This window comes from Lepisosteus oculatus, chromosome 7 (genome assembly GCF_040954835.1).
Source record: "Lepisosteus oculatus isolate fLepOcu1 chromosome 7, fLepOcu1.hap2, whole genome shotgun sequence".
Taxonomy (NCBI): Eukaryota; Metazoa; Chordata; class Actinopteri; order Semionotiformes; family Lepisosteidae; genus Lepisosteus; species Lepisosteus oculatus.
Window position 1 is genome coordinate 29,051,940 of NC_090702.1, and position 25,755 is coordinate 29,077,694.

A 25,755-nucleotide genomic window follows, 5' to 3' on the forward strand; every position below is an offset into this window, starting at 1 on the left:
TAAAAGGCGATACATACTGTAAGCCACTTTTCTAATTAGATGCAACATCAGAATCTTAACTGAACAAATCCCATCCCGGTTAGAGTGGTGGCTCTGTGGCTAAGGATCTGCACCTCTGGCTGGAAGGTTGCTGGTTCTGCAGCTGGCAGAGGAATCCTACTCCATTGGGCCCCTGAGCAAGGCCCTTAACCCCAGCTGCTCCAGGGGTGCTGTACAATGGCTGACCCTGTGCTCTGACCCCATGCTTCTCTCTCCCTGTCTGTGTGTCTGCCTCTCATGGAGAGCAAGCTGGGGTATTGTGAAAAGAAATTCCTAATGCAAGAAATTGTATAGGGCTAATAAAGTGATGTTATGTTATTTGTTGTGAGTACATAATTGGATTTGCCTACTCACTGAGTCACAAAAGATACATTCTACAAGGTGCTTCTTAAGAGCTGCGAGTACAACCCATTTTATTGGAAATATGCAATTACTATTATGGTTGTCATTATAATTTATTTTCTCCTTTTACATATGAACTGTATATGTAGTTAATTGCAATATATTAAAAACTAAAAAAAAACCGACATCATTTGTGAACACCCCACTACATTTATGGGTATTACAATGTAATTCCATGAAACCCTTTGGATTCGAAGCCTTTTCCTTAAGTAATCAAAGGGTTTATATAGCTATACTTACTATTTATATGTCATGCTTTGTAGAAAGCAGAAATGGTATAAGTGAAATAACTGAACCTCTAGTCTACTTAATAAAATAAAAGGTGGAAATAACATCAAATCATTAAATAAATTGATATAAAATAAATAAGAACTGTGTTTGAGCAGCCCTGTCCTATATAATGGTCAGGAATTTAGTGAGTTTGGTCTCCACCACACAGGGTAATGGAAAAACATCTCATGTCAAGATCAAAATCTACCATGCTTCATTCTTACCATACCTCTAGATCCCCCTTTGTGCTCTGAACTGTGCTTTGTCTTGGATTCACTGGCTTTTGATCCCTGTCTGCTTGGCCATAAACATGAACTTTACTTCCCAAGTCCTAAGCCTGCTGCAGCACCATTTTGCCTGCACGCTGCTGTGCTCTGCTCTAATCTCCTGATTGCGCACTGGCTGCGCAGCTCTTCAGTGTACTAGTAGTTCCCCTGGGTCTCAGTTGCCTTTCACCCAGCGAGCAGGTTCATCTTATGACACCTGATTCACTGCTAGTCCCACAGAGCAGAGGGATTGTTATATGGAAACTTCACATTAATGTTATCTTCTGCGGAATATGCTAATTCATACATTGGAACATTGAAAAATCAAATTTTACATGGGTAAAAACAGGAAGAAAACCATTTAATCACGGATAACACCAGTTTAATAGTCCCTCATTTTACTCATGTGTGAGCTTATCTTTTTTTTCTACCATACCAATACCACACCTGGGATATATACAGTGTGTATAGAAAGTTGGATTTTGGACTCCTTGGACCTCTGTCACATTTTGCTGTGTTACAGCCTCAAATTGCAACTCATTTTGTACAATTAACAAAACATAGTTAACATTTTGATGGGGCATAATCATTTTAATTGTAAAAGTAAATGTTATGAAAAATAGAAACTTAAAAAATCCACCATGGACAAGTATTTACCCCTTTGAGACCTGAAGCATTTAATATTTAGTTGCTCATCATTTTGCAGAACATACAGCTTAAAATCTTTTATGGCATACTGCAACTAGTTTTTCACATCTTGTGGGTTTAATTTTTACCCACTCTTCTTCACTGTTCCAGCTCTTGCAGGTTAATGGGGGAGCAGTGGTGTTTAGCAATCTTTAGTTCCCGTCTCAGATTTTCTATAGGATTTATGTCTGGAGTTTGACTGGGCCACTTAAGGACTTTCACCTTGTTTTTAAGCCACCCAAGGTTTGCTTTGGCTTTGTGTTTGGAGTCCTTGTCCTGTTGAAATATCCATCTCCAGTATCAGATCTTTTGCAGATTGTTCCAGGTTTTGCTCCAGGATCTGAATATATTTTTCTCTACCCATTCTGCCCTCTAATTTGACATGCCTACTAGTCCCTGCATACAAAAAGCAACCACACAATACTATGTTGCCATCACCATCTTTCAATGGCATTTTGTGAGTAATGAGCAGTGCTCTTCTTCACATGACATAACACTTGGCATTAAGGACAAATTACTCAAACTACAAAGTTTTTTTTTCTACCCCACATCATTTCAGAGCCTCCCACATGCCTTTTTCCATATTCAAGACGAGACTTCATGTGAGTTTTTTTTCCAAATATGGTTTCCTCCCTTACCACTCTACCATACTACCCAGATTTGTGGAATACCTCAGCTATCAGTGACTCTCACAGTTACGAGACACTGTAGGTCTTTGATGTTTGATGCTTCTCTCACTAATGATCTTCTAGCCTGGCTACCGAGTTGTGGAAAACCACCTGGTCATTGAAGATTCAGTGTAGTTTTATTGTCCTACAATTCCTGATAATTAATTTAACAGTACACTGTGGTGCTCCTTCGTCTTTTAATTGATTTGTATGCAATTTCCAACAGAAGAAACTCACACTGACAGATATAATTAAAATTGACAAAAACAGGTGTGTTCAATCTGAATAGTTAACCATTTTAATTGCACACAGGTGGATTCCAATCAACAAACTGCAAATTCTGAAGGCAACTGGTTGAAGTAGAGTTTATTTGATCATGCTAAGTAGGTGAATACTTTTCAACGAAGTTTTTCACTTATTTTTTTAGCGCTAAACTTTTAAACACATTGGTATTGTAGAGGATGGTGTATGACTATGAATAAAAAATTATGTAAGTTTATTGAGTTCTCCAGTGGTAACACAACAACCTGTAGTTATATACAATGGGGGGTCAATACTTTCAATACCCACTGTATGTGCAGTAACATTATTCCAAAACGTCCATGACATGCAATATTCATGTTAAAAAATTACTGCTTGTTTAGGAACTGCCTGTATTAATTCCTTGCAGACATTTATGCAAGAAACAATCTGCAAGATTGCAGGAATAATCTAAATTTGCATTACATGCAAAGAGATTTTTTTACATCCTTCAAAGGATCTACTTTTTAATATACTACAAACACTGACGTGAGGGATGACAAAAGGGTTTTTTTGCTAACAAAAGTGAAGAACTATACCATGGAAAGATCTTAGCAAATGACTCTGTCACGTATGACAGCATAATCTGAACTGTGGACAATCAAATACAGCTGCCTGTAAACACCATCTATTAAACCAAATCCCAAAACTTGGTTTGACGGAGAGACGGGTATAAATGCACAAATTCTTGCAGTGCCCTGCTCTAGTTGAAGGTACTGGGGCATATAGCTATACTTACGGAATCAGCACTTCTTGCACATTGTTCCAAATGGCTTTGCCGCCCATTATGATTGTCAGCTGAGTCGTCAGCTCAAGGAGGCAGCCACCAGGATCGCACTGCATTCAGACACAGAAGGCAGATTCTAAATGAACATACTACATGCATGTGCTGTCTGAAATCCTTAACAATAACTGTGCTGCATTACATTTTTAACCTGCTCTTTAATATTTACTGTTTCAATATAATTCCATGCAGAACTGAAGATGCTTACAGATTTCAAGTCTGCAAATGATCTTGTATTAAAAGGTAAAATTTGACAACTTATAGTGTTTGCTTTAATGAAGAGTTTGCTTTGGATCTTCGAATCTGCCTATTTTTCTTCTCTGGAGGGCAGTATATGTATTACATCACAAACTAAGGGGGTCTGAAACTCATGCTTAGAACGTAGACTTTCCATAAGCAGGATGTCCTCATTGTCTAGCTTTTACATCTGTGAGCTCACCTCCTCATTCCTGTACTTCCCGAGCCAATACACTGGATCCCCAGGATGACCAACAAACTTGCCTTTGAAAAAGGCAATATAGAAGCAGGAGGAGTAGTAGTTGACAAATTGGAAAAGAAACATCTTCATGGTTAAACTATTCTCGTATTCGGTCTTCGTCCTTGGCAGTTCTAGAAATAGCACAATTAAAAAAGTGATGCATCTAGTTCTCAAATAAGAACCAAAGTTGTGTTTGGTTTCATATTTATTAAAAAATACCACATATAAATTACTAACACACCTTAAATACTACTGCATCTAAATTATGCATTTCATATCCATTCATACAGAAACTGTTTCTAATATGGTTAACTTTTCTTTCTTATGAAACAGGGGTCTCAAATTAATTTCCTGGGGGCCTTGATTTCTTTTTTTTTCCCCAACCTTAGTGGTCAATTAAATAATTAACTCATTTTCCAAATTTAGACCCATAAGATATTTTTATGATCTTTTTACAGTTGATTACACAAGACATTCACTTATGAATAACATCAGTGCCAGTTAGAAGTAGTGTATTGTATCACAATTATGTAGAATTAGACCAGCTATGTAAATGACTTCAATATAACAAAAACCATAGGCCCTCTGGGCCCCCCAGGAGTTAAGTTTGAGATTCCTGCTATAAAGTAAAGCATTCTGAAATGATTTTTAAATTAAAAGGTTTGCTTTAAAGAGTAAAACATAATTTTAAATTTGGATTACACCAACCAAAGAAAATCTTTTTTTTTGCTTAACATCTTACACAATTGAATTTATTCAATGAATAACTAACATTTCAATCAATTTAATACATTTCTAAGTCTGAGGGAGTGTACATTCAGAGTTGAATGTCAACAGCCAACTCAATAGGACTCAATGTAATTTTGTAATTTGCAAAACATTGTTTCAGTAAGATCAGGATTTAGATTTTAGATTTCGTCTTACCAAAATCAGTGATCAAGATTGCCACTCTCTCATAGACAATGTTGAGGATCATGATGATGATAAAGCTAATGATAGAGGCTGTTACTGAAGTGGCCATCTGGGGAGTAACATACTCCTTGAAGGGCTCCAGTTCTTTTATTTCTCTCCTCAAGTTTGCAGAGAAAGAGAAGAACACCGCAAGACGATACACTATAATTCCAACTACTGAGGCAATAATCAATAAGATCTAAAAAATAGAACACAAAAAAGCAGGGGGTTAGATCTAGAAGTTTATAATATATGAGTGTGTATGTGAGCCTTTTCAACTACACAGCTATTTTACTTCAAAATTCAAATTGATGACATTATGAGCAATGCAATTACTAATATGTTTACACAGTATATTTATACACCTTAATTTCAAAAGAACATTTGCTCCTGCTTCAGTGATTGGTTTTATTTGTGTAGATTTTAATACTGAAATATAGTCACCAGGCTGGTTTATTCTTTAACCTTTACAAAATACTTCTGTAGGTTTCATTGTCTCTACTAAGTATACAGATTTTATCTTAAGAAGTTATATATCTCACTTTCTGTCTTCCTATGGACTACACAACTCTAATGCACGCATACAGATTTTGCAAGGTAACCTACCCATGTAACATAAAAATGGAAATGAGAGTAGGCCATTGACCCAACTACAGTAGCTTATCCAATCACTAGGAGCTAATTAATAACAGAAACAAATAATTTTTTAAATAAGAAAATAAGATTATAAATAATTAAGCAAATAAGGGATACACTTGTTATTACTATATAATGTGTATTTGTACATTTTCTATTTATAATGTATTAATGTATGAATGTAAACCATGAATACTTTACCCAGAAAAAGACCGTCCCAATACCACATGTCACTCTCATGCACTTCCCACAAGTTGTATAAGGGACCATCTCTTTTACCTAAATGAAAGTTCAATCCACATTAACAAAATCCCCCCAAAACATTTGTCTTTTCATACTGTATATTATTCTCTGGGATTCTATTTCCCTTCAGAAATCATAAGAATCAAGTGCTCTTATGCCATACTGTTCATTTTACAACATCATCATAGAGAGTTCACAGTAAAACCCTGGAAGAACCAATAATTAATCATTTTTTAAAATCAGAATAATTCCAATAATTTCATAAATTCAGTTGAATAAAATCAATTATTTTCAGATTTACTTCAGCATATATTCAACTGCATTCCTCATCAGCTTTTGCCTAAATGGAATTTTAAATGTTAATGAAAAAAAGAATAAAAGTAGATAGAGAATGTTGTGTAGTTTAAGAGATGTGGAGATATTTACCTTTCTTCTTTGAAGTGACTGTAAAGCAGACTTGTTTGATTGGTACACAATAGGTTTAGCCACAGAGCAATAACAAGCTGTAAAAGTTAATTTATTTCTGCTTTTGTATCACTGATAACTAGCAATACACATATTAAGAGTTTATTTTTGTCACACTCAACCTTGCCTTTTGCAGATTTGGGTTCCCAATAAAAAAAAACAAAGCTCTTCTAATTATGAAAGAATGCAAGCAACTTTGCACTTATCACAGGCTCTGGGTGTTAACATTCTACGTAAACACCTCTTAAAGCACTAGAAATACTAAGCCCAGATCCTATTTAAAAAACGGTATTTCAGTTTACCTAGAAATATACATATACAAACATGATTGTTCATTTATTTTCATCAGCTTTTGACTAAGATGTTCTGACAATATTCTTTTCATCAGAACAGAAATGTATGTGGTATACAATAATCACATATACAGTATGACATTTTAAATTATGTTTAACTGGGATCTAAAGCTAATTGCATTTTAAAGGGAAGCAACCTGAAAAAATTAAGATTAATTTCATGACTGGGATATTAAACATGGATGCGAGTTTCAAAAATTTCATACATTTCCACAACATTCTAAAAAATAAGAATAAATATGAAATATACTAAATTAATATTTTTAAAATTAAGAAAGCAGAATTTGAGACTTAAAAAGGTGGGAATGTTAAAAATATATTTTGAAACAACTTTTAATACCCGAGAGGGCTAATAACTAATTACCATTTTCTGTCAGAACCCTTGTGGTCGCGGTGAGCACAGATAACACCCACGTACAGTATATTACAAAGTGTTTCTTCACAGGGATATGCAGAGGCATGTCTGCCATTGGCTCTGTATTTATGATCATAAACTCAAGGCAAGTCAGACAATCTCTCCTCACCTTCGTGATGGGATTGAGTCTTTCATGAACACACTTTGCTTCATACTCAGGCCGAGGGTGCTCTTCCTGCTCCAGGAACTCCGTTGTGTCCCATTCATACTCCAGTTCTGCCTGGTATCGCTTCCAGAACTCCAGGAAAAGTGTAACTGGATAAAAAAAAAAGTGTATATTATTTTCAAAGTGAGAAAACACTTGCACTTCAAAAACATAAGTAAACTCTTTCTAACCCCAAACTCCTTATCTTGGCATTTATCCTTCTCTTAAACAGGAAGAATTCAGATAGCAAGAAGTGATCTAATTAATATCACCATAACACCTAGCAGGAAATTCACAGACACCTTGTGGCAGATTGACTGGCAAACTGCATTAATTGTCACTGTCACTGACTATCATTAATTGTCACCAGAAACCGATCTGATCTGACCTTCTATGATTGACTGACGCCTCTTGGCAGTCAGTTTACATGTGTTGCTCACCCATTTCACCTTGCACTTCAAATTAATGCATGAATTTCATAATCCTCCAGAATGTGCTTCCTCCCACTTTTGCCCTTTGAAGAGGTCCTTGCCTCAAAGTGTCTGCTGATATCACCTTAAACACTGTTACTTGTGAAACATCAACACATTGAGCTGTCTTGTTTACTAAAGCTCCTACAACCAGGCCTGTCCAACATTTTTTTAATGAACCTAAGCATGCTGGGAAATTATCTGCTTAAATAACATGAGCCATTTCTATGTCGAAGCCCTTGTTTTCAATATATTTGGTGTCCTCAACTACCTATATATTCCTTTAACAGTGTTCTAACTGTGAACTAGCCCTATCACAATATGATTCTCGCAACATGGTTTGCTTTTATCAATTTTCATTTCTTAACAAAACTAATCGCTGAAAATCTTTAAAATAGTACAAAAATGAAAACAAAAACCTACAGCCACCAAGTACTTTAGTTAATAATGAAACTCACCCCAAACTGCCATGAATATTGCAAACACTAATGTCCCAAAGTTATCAAATATGCAGAGTTTCTGAAACAAAGAATTTACATTTAGTTTGCATTTATAGACTATTCAGTTATACATATATAAACTTAAAGGTTCATCCTTTGTATAGATTTGACCACCTGACTTTCATTGTTCCACATTAATTACAGGTTCTAAAACCTTGTATTTTCAATACAAGTGACAGATGTCGTTACTACAATATTATACCATTAGCTCCAAGACAATAAAAATAGGACTATATTCATTAGGAACATAATCCATATCTCACAGTTGGGTTTCAGATTGGCGTTATTTTATTTTTTCTAGAATAAAATCATGTTTGACTAATATCTTTTTATTTGACAAATTTGTACAAAAAACAGTATACCCTTTGTAAACATTTTGGAAATTTAACAAGAAGAAAATTACATACAATAAATATACCTAATTAGAATCAACAAGGATTTATTTAACACCTACCTTAGAGGACTCGCACGTGCTGTTCAGCCTCCAGTATGCACACTCTCTGTCACACTGTGGACACATTACAATATTGCCTCCTATCTGGGGATCACACACCTCCTGGCTTTGAAAATGAAATGAAATAACCATTTAATGCAAATCATTGCTTACAGCTTTTAGTCTTCACATGCTTAATGGCAAGCAGAACAGAGACATTTTCTGTACATAGGATGTGTAACAGAGCACAGGGGTCTGAGGTATAGCTACAGGGGTAGAAAACTATAAACTTTTGTAGGGACCTCCAGAGATCGAGTGAGGAATAAGAAAATCCGCAATGCATGTTGACAACTGACTAAAAATATCCAGGAAGAACATCAAAGTGCTGAACAGCTTTCTTTCCATACCTCCAGGTGCTCACTTCTTTGGTTTGGTATCCATAAATAAAGCAGCCCAGTCCTACTACTGCAGCAAAGGCCAGCATTTTTGTGTAGAAGCCTAGCCAGGCAAAATAGATGCCGACCTTCTCTCCGTAATACTTTCTGTGAACAAACATAACTTGTATTTGCAATACTGTCGTAGAACTATTCTAAACCTTTTATTTCATGGTATGCAGATAATGCAAAACATTAAATTCAACAACTCTTACAGAGTTAGAGTTCTTCCTTGAACTCTTACGTTTAGTACGAGACATTAGCAATTTTAATGGTTATAAAACAGTAGACAATATTATTTTGTACAGTGTTGACAAAAAATGAAATCAGTTATTGGATACGTATTACCTTATTAGATCCAAAGGCTGCATTTTATAGAAACTCTTAGGGTGTGCCCATTCGTTATACAAGAGGTACCTTTCGTTGGGACAATTTTTGTCTTCTGATTTCACATTGAATCTGCACTGTAAAGGATACAAAGAAAGCAATCAAACTCAAAACCTTAGAAGAGGGGCTGCCAATGACACTGCATTTACGCATAGCAAACCATTATTACTCATATACATTTTCTTAAAAACTGTCCAATAATAAAACACATAAAAATCTTTCTGATCACATCCACACAATCATTCATAGGGTGATAGCTCCTATCAGATTATTAACCAGCTGTCCAAGGAGATATACTGCAATACCAGTTAGTATATACATTGAGTCATATTGAGAGATAGAGAATAGGTAGTTAGTAGTTCAAAAACTGTGTGAAAGACAAAAATGAGTCAGTGCTACATGGATAAATTAATCCCAGTTGAAAACTTATATGTGAAAACAAAATCACAAAAAACCCAAATTTATAACACCCTGCTGTGGATCTTTAATTTAAATTGTTACTACTTCAGATTGGATATCTTGTTTATGTAAAACTGTTTCTGGTTTTGACCACATTGCTCCTTAGGAGTAAAAAAAAATACTTAGGGACAAATTCCTCCTTGGTCTTTACAGTTGTTCAGAAACAGTTACCAGGAGCACATTTGAAATGAAATAAGTACAAACGTGGAACTAGAAAGGTCCAAATAGCAAGCAACAAAAACAATAAACCAACTCCTTCATCTACTAGCTTCTTCCTATTTGTGCAACACCAGTCTGAATCCCACTAGTCACCAGTGAATGGGCTCTGAACCAATGAAGTCGTCCACACAATTGGTTTATATACATAAGAACTTAATGGTTTTAAGAAGTAGATCAAGATATTTAAAAGATAAAATGTTACTACTAGTTTTAATTTTATTGGACTAGAAATTACAAGACTTTTTAATTTTTTAGGAACGCTGGAGGATAAAACATAGAAAAAATATTTTGTATGCCTTTTTAAACTGTTATGAACATGACTTGAGCCATGTGACTAAATACATAAATAAATCCTTACACTTATATAGCACTAAGAAAACTAGATTTTTTTTATTCACAAGTGTATTTTAAGATTTTCAAGAGAAACCCGGCCAATCATACTTTTGCAAGAATGCAAGATAAATAGAAGTTTGAAGATGTTTGCCTTGTTATTCTGACAATTCAATTACTTATCATTCAAATGTGTTGTTATAAAGTGAGATAAAACACCTTTTAAAGGGGTACATATACTATGGTGAACTATGGTGAAAAAATCTGCTCTTAGAATTAGTAACAAATCAAAACTTAACTATGTATTTTATGCTTTTACAGAAATGACACAAAATATACCGTACCGAATCATTAAAAACAGAAATGACAGGCTGTTCATTTTGAGTGTATGCTTACAATTAGGTTAGAGGATAATGGTGATGGTTAAATTGCAGCAACTAATAGATTAGCCTAGTAAGAATTTCTAATCCATTGCAATGGGCTGTTATTCTTTGATAGCTTTTTTTAAACCTTTTTAGATCAGTTTTAATATGTTTAATAATACATTTAAATATAATAGACACTTAATATATGCATTAATTGTGAATATATATAGCATTATTTGATAATTGATAACATTAAAGGAAAAAGGTAAATTATTTCATTTTATCATTATGTAATAAACCAATTTATTCTCATGAAGAGACAGCTTCAACTTCAGTCAGTAAATCTGCGTTCCTTTTAAACAGACAACCCTGATTATATATATATATTATTTTGTATATGCGATATACAATTCTGTAAATTCAGAGACGGAACGAATCAGAGAAAACTACCTTAGGATATGTTTCCATATCATGGCTGCAATGCAGAATTTAAGTCAAAGTGGTAAACTTACATCATGCAGTGGATAGGCAGCCTTGTACACAACACTACCCAGCAGTTTAGTGATGCCAAATTTCTTGATTTTGCCCCTCACCTCATAAAGGGCACGGCTGAGGATATAATATACCTAGGAAAAAACACAGGTGGCATTAAAGATTTCCAGTTCCTTCTAAGGATGAATTTGATCCATTTCCAGCATCAGGTATTATTTATCCATCAGAATGTTTGACAGAGAAGACAATAATATGATAGGGGATGCATAATTTGCAAATAAATGAAATACCTTGTGTATAACAATTATGTAGAAAATATAAATGTTACAAATTGCCATGCAATGAAACATCAATTTCTGATGGTATACTTGAGAACACAGAGTTGCTATTATTAATAGGTCATTAAGATATTGTTGGGCAGAGAGAGAATCCCTGTATCATTCTCAATTTCCTTATTATCCAGAAAGATAAGATATCCAGAAAGAATTAAAATAGGGACATTTACATTTCAGGACAAGGACCAAGTGTGTGGGTATAAAAGTGTAATTAGAAATTGTCATTAGAAAAAAGTGACTAAATTCTTCAGCCTAGCAAAAAAAGCTTTTAAATTATCCTGTAAGCTGTTTTAAAAGTAAGGACTCTAAGAACATATTTTTCTTAATAAACCCCAAACTAAATAAAACTAAATAAGTGTGTATGTGTACATTGCAAATAAACTCTATTATGCAATTGTATAATTATTGATACAGCTGAGGCCATCTCCAACAGCTAAAATGTAAACAAAGAAAAACACTTGCTTTCACAAGTAATAGTATGATAGTTTAGTAATAAAATGTAAAATGTGAATGGAAAATGCTAGGCACAAGCTTGTAGATTTTCCTAAGTGAGAGCAGTCAATTATAAAAGCATGGAAAAACCAAATTATAACGTGCATCTAATCAATGAAATTCAGGGGCACTTCATGATCAAAAAACAACACTTGGCTAAATAAGCTACCATAAGCCATGTTATACCCTTTCTATTTCACAGACGAGCAATGTGATCAGAAAAGTGTTTACTGTACTTACAATTCTACTTCTCATGGATGGGGTAAAGAATGTGTCCTGATCCTTAATGCAGAAGTACTCTAACCTGTCCTTCTCAAAAGGGGCAGTAAAGTACTCAGTTTCTGGTGCGATCAGCTCCTTGCTGGGATAAAAGTATTTCGTAAAGCAATTGAAGGGCGAATCCTTAGACTTCATATCATTGGGCTGAATGGGCAGTTTGATGTGTAGCACCTCTGCATATGTGCACAGGACCTCCCAAGGGGCGTGGACTTTCACAAAAATAACCTTTTCATCCAAAACCTTGGAGAAAGGAAAAAGCAACACCAAAGTGATGAACCATATTTCAGTTAATGGATTCCTGGAATCAGTGCAGGTATTGAAAACAGAATTAGCCACAACAAAAACAGAAGAAAAGCACCCATTTAAAGTCTGTGCAGGTTTTTCAATGGATTAAATTTTTGATGTCCTTTGAATTTAACAATATTCCTCTAATGCAAACATGTTCTTATGACTGTCGGTCATTTTCAGTGCAGTTATTTGGTAACAACAGTACATCACTCATATGAATAACAAAGGAGCATGGTTTAAAAAAAAAGGAGAACTGGAGAATTTTTATAAAGTATTTTGTTATAGTTTAGCTGTAAGAGGTATCAATTAAGAAATTAAAATGTTTTCTATTATTATTTTACCAGGTTTAGTCCTGATTTATGGGCTTCTTCAAAAACCATGTTGGCTTCAGACTGGAACCATATAGAAAAAACAGTAATTTTTAACTAATCACAGGTAAATTGAAAAAGTAATTGGTCACAGGAGTTTGATAAATGGGAGTTTATGTAGGCTAAGACTTTGAATTCCAGTAAGATGTGGCCATCAAGTGGCCATTCGGCCCATCTAGCTCATTTGGTAAAGCTAATAAGACTAAATGAACTTCATACACCCCCCAAAAACATACATTTTTAAATATGCTATGTTTTACTTTCAAAAGATCAGGGTAGGGAGATATGAAAAAGTTTATAAAAGACTTACAGAGTGTGTTGCTTCAAGTTCTAATCCCATCTTCATCAAGCTTGCTTCAAAATACTCCCTCCTTCGCTGTTGAAATTGAAATGAAAGCAACAAATCAACTACAATTTTACTACAGTTAAAAAAGATCTGCTGTAAATTCATCCAGTAAAACTCAATTATTCATTTCTATTGATTTTTGATACCTTTCTTATCCAAGATAAACAAGTACCATAAAATGCTTCAAAAATACTCTCTGGTTCTAAAAAATCTTAATCTTAAAATTAAATACTACATTCTGAAAAAAATCAGACTGACAAATGATACTATTATAATGTGTTTGTTACATTTAATTGATGATGCATATCTGATGTACATGAAGGAACAAACATTGTAAAGACCCAGCCTATGCTCTCAGGCTTTTCCTTCAATGAAATTTTGAAGAAATTGATACGAAAAGAGTACATCCTAACAGTCTGAAAGCAACACACCCTTTGAACTGAAAGCATTTGCTTTAAGTACACAAAGGACTAAACATGAATTGATGACTATCAATGATGGCTGTAAAATATTACAAAGAAGCTAACATACTAAAAAATATAAATACATTTTATATATTATGAACTCAACTTTAAGTCACGGGTGCACACATTTAATTTAGAATCAACAGTAAAACAAATCTTATGCAAAACCATCTTATTCTTGCCATTTGTTTACTTCTGCTGCCATTGCATGATAAATTACTGCCAGGTGCAACAGCAGGTTTAAGCTGGTTTTCTTTGATTTACACAGCTGCGTACGATATAGTAAGGGGAAGAAACTAGGAGATACCATCAAACAAAGTGTGTAATGTAGACCATGCATATACATCTTGACAAGTGGCACAGTGGTGCAATGGTTAGTGCCACTGCCTCTCAGGTCCATGGTCCTGTGATCAATTCTGGCCTTGGTGTCTGAGTGGGGTTTGCAAACGCCCCCCACATTCACATGGGTTTTTGCTGGGTGTCCTGGTTTCCTTCCGCATCTCAATGTCATGCTGGCTAGTTTTGATTTTAAAGTGCCTCTTTCTCCATTTCCCTGTACAAAGTCCCATTCAGAATGAGGCTAAGTTCTCTCGGTTTTGTCTTGTGCTATGTGCTACCAGGATAGGCTCCGAATTCCCTTCACCATTATAACTAGCATTCTGATAATGGCTGGATATCTTGTCCAAATGGGCTGACTGATCAATTAAAAAAAAATGTTGAGGTTGAATCTTTAATATACATGTATATGTACAGTATGTATATGAAATGTTTAACCTAATTTCACAAGTGAAACAATCGATTACCACATTATAATTGAGTATAATTACTTGGTTCATACCATAACATTGAAAACAAAGAACTAGGTATAATTTATGTTGTACAGTATGGAGTAAGAGTTCAATACAGCAGTAGCTGACCCTTAACTCCAAACCCATGAGGCTGGCGGTTGCCAGAAACAACAACAAGCAGACAATCCACAGTGATACTGTGCATAATAATACAGCTGAATTGTGCTGCTAAGATCTGGAGGGAGTGGAACTTAGCTGGTGAAAACTGCTTACTTCCCAGCCAAAAGCAGTCATGCAATTTGCAATTTCATGGAAGCCACTACCCTTCAACGTTTCTACTACTCAGTACTGCACTCAGGACCTCTGTTTCTTGTAATGAAGAGACATTATCCCTCAATATTGATCAGCAGCTCAAAACAATTCTACTTCAAAGAGAAATATACCAACAGTAAAGCTTTCTGTAATTTTGTAACACTTTCTATATTTGAATATTCAGGTTTTTAATCTTTTTGCCTTACTGTTTAAAATAAAATGCACAACATTCATGCACTGGAGAATTAAATATTGTACCATTTCACATATATTGAAATATTTCACTTTAGTCCCAGGTTTTTAAAGTTGATTGAGTTGAACAATAGTAAAAACTAGGTTCCTCAATTATGTTTTGTCTGCAAACCCTGCTGTAGTTTGCTCTTTGTGGCATGCATAAATCCAATGGAAAACAGGTACAAAGCATCTATACTGTATATAGAAGCATATACAATTCCTTCACTATAAAAAATGACAGCTACAACTTTGATTATGGTCTTTAACTCATCACTTCGTGATAAATATAGATCTGAATAACTAGGCAAAACTCATCACTACAACTGGAATAATTTTATAGGACAAGCATAAAACACACTACTCTTCAGTCTCTTGTTCTGTTCCTCCTGATTCTTCAATTACTTTATCTACTACATGGGTTATTCAGAAAAACACAGAACATACTTAAAAAGGTTATTTCCCAGTTACGGTATTACACATTGAATAAAAAGCCATTTTAAATAGTTAAATGTGAAATTTTTAAGCAAGTCTAGACAAGCTGCTAATCAGATGAAGAATTTATAATGTAAGAAAGAAAACATGTAACTGTTTGCAGGTATAATCTGACTGGATGAGTACTTTCACATCTCCAGCCTCTGATTTTTAAACTAAGTCACATGAAATGCAAAGGTACACAGCTGAAACAGGAACTACAAGACTAAACAAATTATACAAAATGATCTCAAGACTAAAGTAAACAATCCTGTAGTTAGTTGATGACACAATGAACACGGTTTAAAAAATATTTTTTTGTATAAAATAGCTTAAATCTCGCCTTGTCTAAAGTGCATTTAACATAAACAGATTTGTAAAATATTGCACATTCCTGAAGAAATTTCCGGCAAAAGAAATGTTCTGAAATGTATTTTCAAGCCAGGTGCACTGAAAAAGTCTACTTTTATAGAGAACACAGTTTTTTTAAAGTGTGCCCAAAAGTATTAAGTGGTTTCACAGCTTAATAATGTTGATAGAGTAAGAACATTATGATTTTCTATTAAGAGAAGCGGTGCTTTAATAACTATGTTTTAATTTAGTCATATCAGAGCTTTAAGCCTGCTTACCTTTCGTCTCTGATACATGTGCCGTTTATCATATTCCTTCTTGTCCTCATCTTCATAGACCAACACAAAATCAATTCTTCGTGTTCCATCATTAAAGAACAGTGAGTCCGGCTTGTTGTTAAACTCCACCTGTGGGCAAGTCCAAGGAATATCTGGTAAATCTGTATCGTGTTCAGACTCACGTTCTTCTTTCATAATAACATACATGTTTGTTAAGTTGTGAGCAGCAGCTCAGAATTGGCAGCAAATTAAGAATGGACTGCACTCTGGTCAAGCAGAAACAACCCAGATACTGCAAGCTCTGTGAGAACAGGATCTGAAATAAGGGAGTCACCTGCATTAGGAAAATAAAAAGGGAAGATCTAAACATGAAGTTCCACCCCTTCTTCGGTTCACCTGCAACTGGCCTATAATACCACACCTCTTGCAATGAAAGCAAACTGCACAGCACTTAACTGCTTTGCTCACATGACCTGAAATGTCCCAATTTCAGATTTTTTCATTATTTTTTTCAACAACATGATCTTGGAAATACACAAACACAATATGCTCAACAAAGGCATCTTGTACATGGACACCACACTGAAGAGTTTGTCCTTCACATTTTAAATTGAAACAGAGGTGAGACAATTGCTGTCAACTGCTGCTCATTAATTAATGCATTATTTTCTAAAAGGGCTCTAATTCAATTAAGAAACCATTCTTTCACATTGGGCTTGTAAACTTATCTGGATGGAAAAACTTTAATGTGGTGTTGAACTACTATGGTTGTGATTTTGTAGTGCCAGGTACTTATACTGTGGGTCACAGATACCTTTACAGGCACAAATTTCTAAAATGCAAGACAGAAAAAGACCATAGCAGCAAATATGTCATTTTCATGAAATATAAATTAAGATACTGATAAAAAAAACTTCTCTTTCAAAATGCCTTTCTGCAGATGAAAACTATGGACACTGGTTTGGCAAACTGCATGAAGATATCTTTAAAAATGCCCAAACATGGATATTAATTCATATTTGCATAATGAAGCAGTGTCCTGTGGAAGAGGACTGGAAGGTGCAATGACAATAAGACCACCACTAGAGGCTGTCACGGGGTCATCCTCAACAACTTGTATGGCACTCACCTGTAGGAAATAAGTCACTAAAATTAACTGAATGTGTTCAGTCACCATGTCTGAATGTTGACATGTTGGGCTTTGCAGAAAAGAGTTTTGAGTTTTGAGAGTGTTTATAGTTAATTGCCTGTTGGTAGACCTGCTAGCAGTGAAGACATGAGAAAGGTTACAAATGTGAGGGAGCATGTAGCCCATTATAAGTTAGTTTTGATCTACAAAACAACATCCAGTTATTTCTTGAATCAAGCCAGTGTATCAACTTCAACAACATGGCTGGGCAGCTTGTTCCATGCTTCCACAACTGTACACAATATTCTAAATGAGGCCTTACTGGTGCATTATACAATTTAAACATCTCTTGTTTTAAGTAATGTTTATATATATATATCCTAACATTGTTTTACATTTCTAATTGCTTCCTCACATTGTCTAGAAGATGTAAATGATGTGTCAACAAACACCTTTTTCATAAGTAGCCTTTTCCGTCTCAGTATTACCCATTTTAAATTTTAGTGTATAGACACTAAGTTTAGAGTTGTTTATTTTATTATCTTTCAAGTATCTTTTACTTTATTTGCATTTCAAACTTTTAATGAAGCCAGGAAATACCCTAAGTCATTCATTTCCATTTTCAGTTTAGAATGTTTTTCATGTGTGAAAGTCTCTGACCTACCATCTCGGAGTGAGGATTTCCACAGTAACAATAATGCAAAGACAAACTGACAATCAAAGTTTTTACCAGGCAGCCCTAATAAAAAGTCACATTTGACACCTATCCACACATTTTTCTACTATACTTCATCCAAATACAGCAATGGTGTACTGCACCACAGAAAACCATTAACCTTTTTATGCATTCTTTAGGACTTAATTCTTCATTCTTTCTCTGTCTTTTTGGTACAGGAGAAAAGGTGTCTCCTTAAATAGCCCCTTCATAACAGAGTTATTAAATGCTGCTTAGGGCTTTATCAAGGAAAGATAAAAAAAGGGAGCACCTCTGATGCCCCTGATAAAGTGAAACAATGGAAATGATGTTATTTTCACTCAATGTACAAATACAAACATCCAGAAAGTTAATCATTCTTTATTAATCTTGAAATGGAAAGTATATTAATGTATCTTATGTACCTCATTTTCATAATGCAGTATTTGATGCATAATCTAATTTCTTTACTGTGAAAGGCTAATCAAACACCAAAAGTAACATGGAAACCTTTACCTACAAAACCCTTTGCAATGCTATATTTTAGTTAGGTGGAGGTGAATTTTACAATCCTGTGATAAGTACTGGGTTACTGCAATACTTTTGGTTAAAAGAAATGCTAATCTTTTACTCAAGCAACCTGAATATGGTATAAATACAATTTACTCTTGCAAAACCTAAGCTAATGTTGCTCAATTTAGAAGAAAAAAAAACAAGACTATAATACAAGGATAACATTGGTTATTTGACTAACATGGCTTTTCAAAGAGCTGTGTTGTTATAGCAGGTTTATGCATCAATGATAACTTACAATATGTATTTATTTATTATAATCATTCTCAGTAGTTTTCTTGTGCATGGAAGCAAACACTGGGTATAGCAAGTCATGAAAGAAAAAAAGGCAGGGAGGGAACTTTCTTTGTTAAAGCTTGAGATAATATCACCTTTCAGGACACTATATAAGCTGTCAAAATGTGTTCTTCAAATGCTATTAAAGATCTTTTAACACATTATTTTATGTGTTGGAGAAGCATCAGTAAGAATACTTGCTTTTCACCACTGAAAAAATAATACATAGTATTCAGTACATGTATTGTTAGATATTAGGAGAGTAAATGCTAAAAAGATAAGTTGATACGACGAAAGCACAGAAAAACTTTGATATGGTCTCACATAAAATGATCATCATCAGGTTAAAAGCCAATTGAATCCCAGGTAATATATGCACTTGGATCTAGAACTGGTTAACTAGCCAATTGATCTAGATTGTTCTTAAAACAAACGATATATCTTTAGCTCAGTGAAAAATCAGAGAAACAGAAGTGATTTTTGAAATTCCTTATCTTGTATCAATACAGTTATACAGTAACCTGCCAAACAGAATTTTTTTTACCAGAAAAGGTGAAGAACTTTAAAGAACTTAAATTATGCTGATATACAGTGGTGTGAAAAAGTGTTTGCCCTGATTTCTTGTTTTTTTGTGTTTTTGTCACACTGAAATGTTTCAGATCATCAAACAAATTGAAATATTAGACAAAGATAACACAAGTAAACACAAAATGCAGTTTTTAAATGAAGGTTTTTATTATTAAGGGGAAAACAAATTCCAAACCTACATGGCCCTGTGTGAAAAAGGGATTTTTTCACTTTAAGGCCTGCTCTGTAGTTTAGTACATACAATATTGAGCCTAAGCTGCTAGGACTGCTTTTATTATTTACATCTTGCAGATTCCATTACATCTGCAGCAGACAAATGGCCATTACTGAATGTCACTATGTGTTCTTATATGTAGCATGGCCTTTCACACGCTAGCTGGTTTAGGAAAATAATCTGTTGTACAGAGTAGAATCAAAACTCTTCACATAGGTGTAGTAATAAAGTTGGTTGGGTGCCTCCTCACGTAGCTTGACTAAGTGATGCTCAAGGAGCTTGATTGACCAGCAAGAGATTGTTCCAGTTACCTAAACTCTTAGGGACTGTGAAGAACCTGCTGCTAGGCAGCTTGACTTCGGACTTTAAGTGAGGATCATGGTAGTAAATGTGACGGGTCTGGTTTTCCTGTTAATACGTTTGAGTCTGTGTACTCATTTCGGTTCACCAATGATTTAATGGCACGGAACCACCCAGTTGAGACAGAACTCTGTTAATGAAAACATGTTTTGCATCTGTTATATATTTTATATTTATTACACACATGATTCTTATCAGGCTTACTGATGTTTAATAGGTTTCTCAGTCTGAATATTACTGAAACAGCAGAAGTCTCTCTTTGTCTCTATCTTTCTAATTTAACATATTGTTATTGATTCTGAAACAAAACTGACGTTTTAGAATTTAGATTTAATGCCAAGGAGGAAGAGGTTAGACTATTTGTATATGCAGATCACTGCCACATTTTTAGTAGCATATGAGGATGTAAACGTGACAATGATTTGATAATCTAGTGACAGAATGTCAAGAATAACACTAGATTAACACTAGATTATCAAAAAAGGACTTTAAAATATGAGTGCTGGATGGTCAGTACTTTAGACTAAAAGATTGTTATGCTTCTACAATACATGGAGTACAAAACTGAAATCTGAGAACTGTACCTGCTCTGTTTTCACTCCTAGAGAGTGCTGAGAATTGTCAGACAGTGAAAAGAAAACATTTTTAACCAACAACAGTACAATGGGGCCTAAACAAATCCTCAATTAATGGCGGTTCCATTGGTATTTAGCAATCAGAAATAACATCAATAAAGACAAAAATATGGAACAGCAGACACACTAGTCTGTTACTGTTCCTTATTTTGCAGGGTTAGTCTTTTAATACAATTTTGATTCCAGAATTTGTTTATGGATTTTTGCAATTTGTTGTTCCAGAAAATGAGAACAAATCTAAGAGGTTTTATATTAAGACACAGTTAAGAGAAAGGGTTTGTTTCTAAGGGCAGCATTTTGTTTATGAAATAATTTGTGTGGAGAATAAGCACCGTAATCAAAAGCAACAGTGGGCTTTTAGGTCTACCTTAGATCACTCATTTCTTTTTCTTTATGTGGAACAAATGCTGGACTTAGATAAATGACCACAATGACCTGGCAAATAACTGAAAGCATTAACTTGTTTGATGAAAAGAGGTTTTGAGAAGTCAGAGTACATTCTTTTTAATACTCCTGTTCTGTTTGACAACACTTGTAGCTTCACCAGAGTGCTTTATAGTTTTAATCTTTTTGGCTTCAGACAAACAAACTCATCCTTGTACATTTTTGTTGTATACTGCAAAATGGAATTAATTGACAGGGAAGAACATTGTTAAGGTAATTTTGCAGTGAAAATCAAATACTGCCAAACCCAATAATGCAATTTTATGTATTTATTGAATTTTCAAACATATCAACTAATTATATACATGCTTCCAAAAATGCAGCTTTGAATGCTTATGTTTTTTACTCACAAATTCAGCTTTGGCCATGTCTTCGCCCTCCAGTACTGCTCCACAGTTTTGTATAAATTCCTGGGCATACTCTGAAAAATATATATGATTTAATCATAGTACAATGAGTCTTGTGACATTCAAGTTACTATTTGTACTTATATTGCTAATTACCATAATAACTATAACATCAAAATTCATTCTAAGATATAAAATTATAAAACTATTTTCAGGTAGTGGCAAGAAGACATTTTCCAAACAAACTTCTTCTTCTTTAACACTTTCATTTACTGTTGAATACCTCTCTTTTAACTGTGATTATTGTTATATATTGTAAATTATGTCAAACAAAATACCAACAGACCGTACTGTAGAGTATATACATATTCCTTCAACAAAAATGTCCATTTACATCAGATAATTATCTCCCCTACATGTTATAAAAAGGAGGGATACTACAGACCACTGAAACAGTTACAGAACATGTAATGTTGTCAGAAAAGTACCTAAAAGACATAATTTATATGTTTTTGAGGAAGGCCGTAAAGTTTATAATCACAAGTGAAAAGCCAGTTAGTGACACACAAAGACAGGGATCCATGATACTAATGTTATTAAAGCCATTCAAGCTGACTACAAATAATAATTAAATATACATTCACCTATATATTTCAAGCTCTTCAAACTATGTTTAGTATGAAGTTACGACAACAGAGTTTTTGTTTTTCATTAAAATTAAAAGGCTATAATTAATTCTTCAAAACATGCTATTTCCCAACACACCTTAGCTGTTAATCAAAACAGTATCATGCTGTACAAGAGACTTTGAATAAAAATGATTAATAAAAATTATGATTATTAAAATTAATAATGAGAAGAAAGCCATGTTTGGTGCCTGTTAATGTGCATAACTGAAAATGTGGAAGAGGTTCAGGCTGTGTTATTGGGAAATCAATACTTCAACTTCAGCTATTAAGAATACTAAAGGAGACTTTCAGGAAACAGGTGTGGCAGGTCTTGTCACCTGAAACTATTTTTACTATTTTTACTGTATCTGTCTGGATACAGACGGCTATTACAGGTGAAATCACATACTGTTAGGGATTTTAAACCAGCAAGTTGAGCAAGAAACATATTCAGCTTTACCTGAGAATCTGACATGTGCAGTGTGAATGAATGCAGAGGACATGTTGATCATGCTTTTAAATAGGGAATGAATTAATTGTGTTTAATGATCAGTCTTGCCTCACAAATACCCCGCAACAGATACGGTAATCTGAAGAATTTTGGTAAACAAATTTACAGCTTCCTTAAATTAGTTGTTTCCTTGTTTTTCTCTAAACGATTTCTAATAGTTCCACATTTAATGGTATAGAGAAACAAGTACGAATGGCAATGCAACAAAAACACCTACTAAAAAAGTTATCTGCATCAACCGGAAAGAGGACAGTATGAATCTTAAGATAGTGCTTCGGGGTCAAAAATATTTACTAATCCCAATGAAATTCTTAAGAGCTAAAATAAGTTTTTAACATTTAACTACAGATAAGAGTATTGATTAAGAACTCAATTAGCACAAAATCTAGGGGTTACTGGGACCTTTTAAGAAAGTGGTCCTCATTATAACAATACAACCTATCCAAGTAAATATTTATATCTGATGGAATGAAGGCCGCCAGTGAATTATTGGCTAAAATTTCTTGTTGCATTATATTCACAGTCAATCCTGTAAATTAAAATGGAAAGCAGTTTCCTCAATTTTTAATATATACTAAATACAGTAGGATCTTGACATCTGTAAATTTAACTTTCGTCAATTAGCTTATTTACAATTCTGTCTGACCAACAGGGTGTTGGATGGAGGCAGACCAGGATGAAACCGAGCCAAAGGTTTTTAAGAGCAACTTTCAAATTAGCATGGCAACAGCCTAGGGTCAGGACACATATAGCTAGTGAGTTAGCCATTGTCTTCCCAATTACCACAGAATCCGCATCCCAACGTGGTCTTGTGTTTGTATTCTATTATTTTTTTATTGTAATGAACACTTCCTGTTCCGTGTCGGCAGTGAGGGGAATGACAGGCTGGGCTCACTGACAGTTTTATTGCCCTTTTCATTAGAGTGGGGCATTCTTATCACCTAACTAGAGAGAGAAAGTGCAGACTGGACGCAGAGCAGGATTTCATGTTATTTTGATTACTGATGTTTGTGATTACTGTGGTTTGATTTAGTTGAACTAAACATTTATTTTAAATAGCCTCAAGTCAATGCATTATTATACTAATTATAATTATCAGTGCAAGACTAGGAGTTGATCAGGTTATATCTTAAGGGAAAATAGTGCAGTGCTGACAGTGCAGTGGCAGTGGGAGAGTCCCTGGCCAAACAGGATCCACCAAAAGATAAAGATAAAATATGCCATACAGGGAAAGAGGAATGGCTAAGGTTAAGGACCACACTAGGGTGGGAAGGTTTAAGCAAGAGGGTTGGTCCATGTTCAGACAATCACCTCATTCTGGTCTATTAGGGTTATACAGAATATACAGTCAAAATATGGTTATACAGTCTGTATTTAAGATAAGATAAAATCACTTTATTGGCCATATACAATTTCTTGTATTAGGAATTTGTCTTTTTGCATACCCCAACTTGCTCTCCATGAGACACACAGACAGGGAGAGAAGCTTGGGGTCAGAGCGCAGCCATTTATATGGCGCCCCTGGAGCAGGGGTTAAGGGCCTTGCTCAGGGGCCCAACAGAGTAGGATTCCTCTGCTGGCTGCAGGATACGAACCGGCAACCTTCCAGCCACAGGCGCAGATCCTTAGCCACAGAGTCCTCCAGACTACACTACCCAGAGTGGACGATCTGCTACAGTATATAAACACCATATATAGATATGCACAAACATACGTACACATGTAATTATGTTAACTGATGACACAGTATTGGAATTTAGTATTACTTAACATCAAAGTTTAAGTGTTCTGCTTTTCACACTATGACATTCTTGAAATATTCAGTAAGACACAATGCCTGACATAATTCTTTAGATTTCTTAAGTCACATTGCTAAGTCAGATAAGTCAGTTCAGTATTAAGAGGCATATGGTTAATACTGACATTTATATAACAGTCATTTAATAACTAAGTTTAAAAAAGAAGGCGGTCACTAAATAAAGGACATTTTTACTATAGTATTAAATGTCTGCAACACGATCAGTGGATTTCAATGCTACAGAAACATCTCACTTTCAAATGAACTTATAAGGTCTTATTTTTATAACTGAATTTCTGTGCTTCATGTGAATGTCATTAATTAAGTTTCCAGAGAACCACATGATTTCCAGAATGGATGGCCTGTAGCACAGCTTAATTAATTACTGTAGCATTCATATATATTGTAACACTGCAATAGATTTTTATAGTAGAGCCCAGTTTTTAATATTATCTGGGGGAAAGGAAGAGGTAATTATCATTAAACTAATAAGAAAAGAAATGGCAAACAACTCCATCACAGATTTACTGATATAGCTTATTCAATGGAGCTTCAGATTTTAACATCCACCTCTATGTGTCTGACATGCATATCTCAGACAATTACCAAACCCATAAAGGCCCAAAAGTTCTCTTCCTTTACGGCAGTGGCAGTGGTTCTCAACCTTTAAAACACAATGTCCCAATTTCAGTTAATAACAAAACTCCAGGCCCCCTCCTTGGTGTAAAAGATAATAATTTTTTTAATGTTTAATCAAAAAAAATCCTTTGCTTTTTGTGCATTTAATCTTACATCAAATATAATCTTTACTTAAAGATGGTGCAGCAGATTGAAGTAATATGATCCAAATTCACATTTGAACTTCAGATTACTTAATTTAAAAATTCACTTCAAACATTATCAGAGTGAGCTCTGACGCTGCACAATTGCCAAAAAAATTTAAATTCTCGGCTCTGGAAGAAAGAGCACAACACAAGTTACTTCCAACATCGGTTCTCTTGCAGTGCTTATTTGTGATCATCAAAAGTGTAGAAAATCATGCCTCACTCAGAGAAGTGGATGAAAATGGGACTAGGATGTGCAAAGCTCACTTGCCTGTTTTTTGGTAGACAGGAAAGTATTTCAACCCAAACTTCTCCATCGGTTGAAAGTTAACCGATGGAAGATATCTCGGGAAATGTGTCTAATTTTAGTCCCAAACGTTCCTATTGGGTGTTCTCTGGCAAGGACTCAACTTCACAGTTGAAATGACAAAAAAAATCAGACAATTAAGACTGCAGAGAGTCTGTGAAAGTCTGATATAATAACTGAATTGTTACTT

General features: G+C 34.6%; 1 protein-coding gene across 1 annotated transcript in view; it reads right to left on the minus strand.

The window, feature by feature from the left end:
• Window positions 1-25,755, minus strand: part of ano6 (anoctamin 6) — a 50,490-nt gene that overhangs the window by 10,962 nt on the left and 13,773 nt on the right. Inside the window, exons 2-15 of the mRNA XM_015352937.2 lie at window positions 21,461-21,531; window positions 16,198-16,326; window positions 13,264-13,329; window positions 12,259-12,537; window positions 11,212-11,325; window positions 9,288-9,403; window positions 8,913-9,047; window positions 8,527-8,632; window positions 8,031-8,091; window positions 7,067-7,212; window positions 5,683-5,760; window positions 4,819-5,044; window positions 3,856-4,025; window positions 3,372-3,469 (exon numbers count right to left, since the gene is read on the minus strand). Of these exons, the coding sequence (XP_015208423.1) occupies window positions 3,372-3,469; window positions 3,856-4,025; window positions 4,819-5,044; window positions 5,683-5,760; window positions 7,067-7,212; window positions 8,031-8,091; window positions 8,527-8,632; window positions 8,913-9,047; window positions 9,288-9,403; window positions 11,212-11,325; window positions 12,259-12,537; window positions 13,264-13,329; window positions 16,198-16,326; window positions 21,461-21,531 (1,795 nt within the window). The remainder of the gene's footprint in view (window positions 1-3,371; window positions 3,470-3,855; window positions 4,026-4,818; window positions 5,045-5,682; window positions 5,761-7,066; window positions 7,213-8,030; window positions 8,092-8,526; window positions 8,633-8,912; window positions 9,048-9,287; window positions 9,404-11,211; window positions 11,326-12,258; window positions 12,538-13,263; window positions 13,330-16,197; window positions 16,327-21,460; window positions 21,532-25,755) is intronic.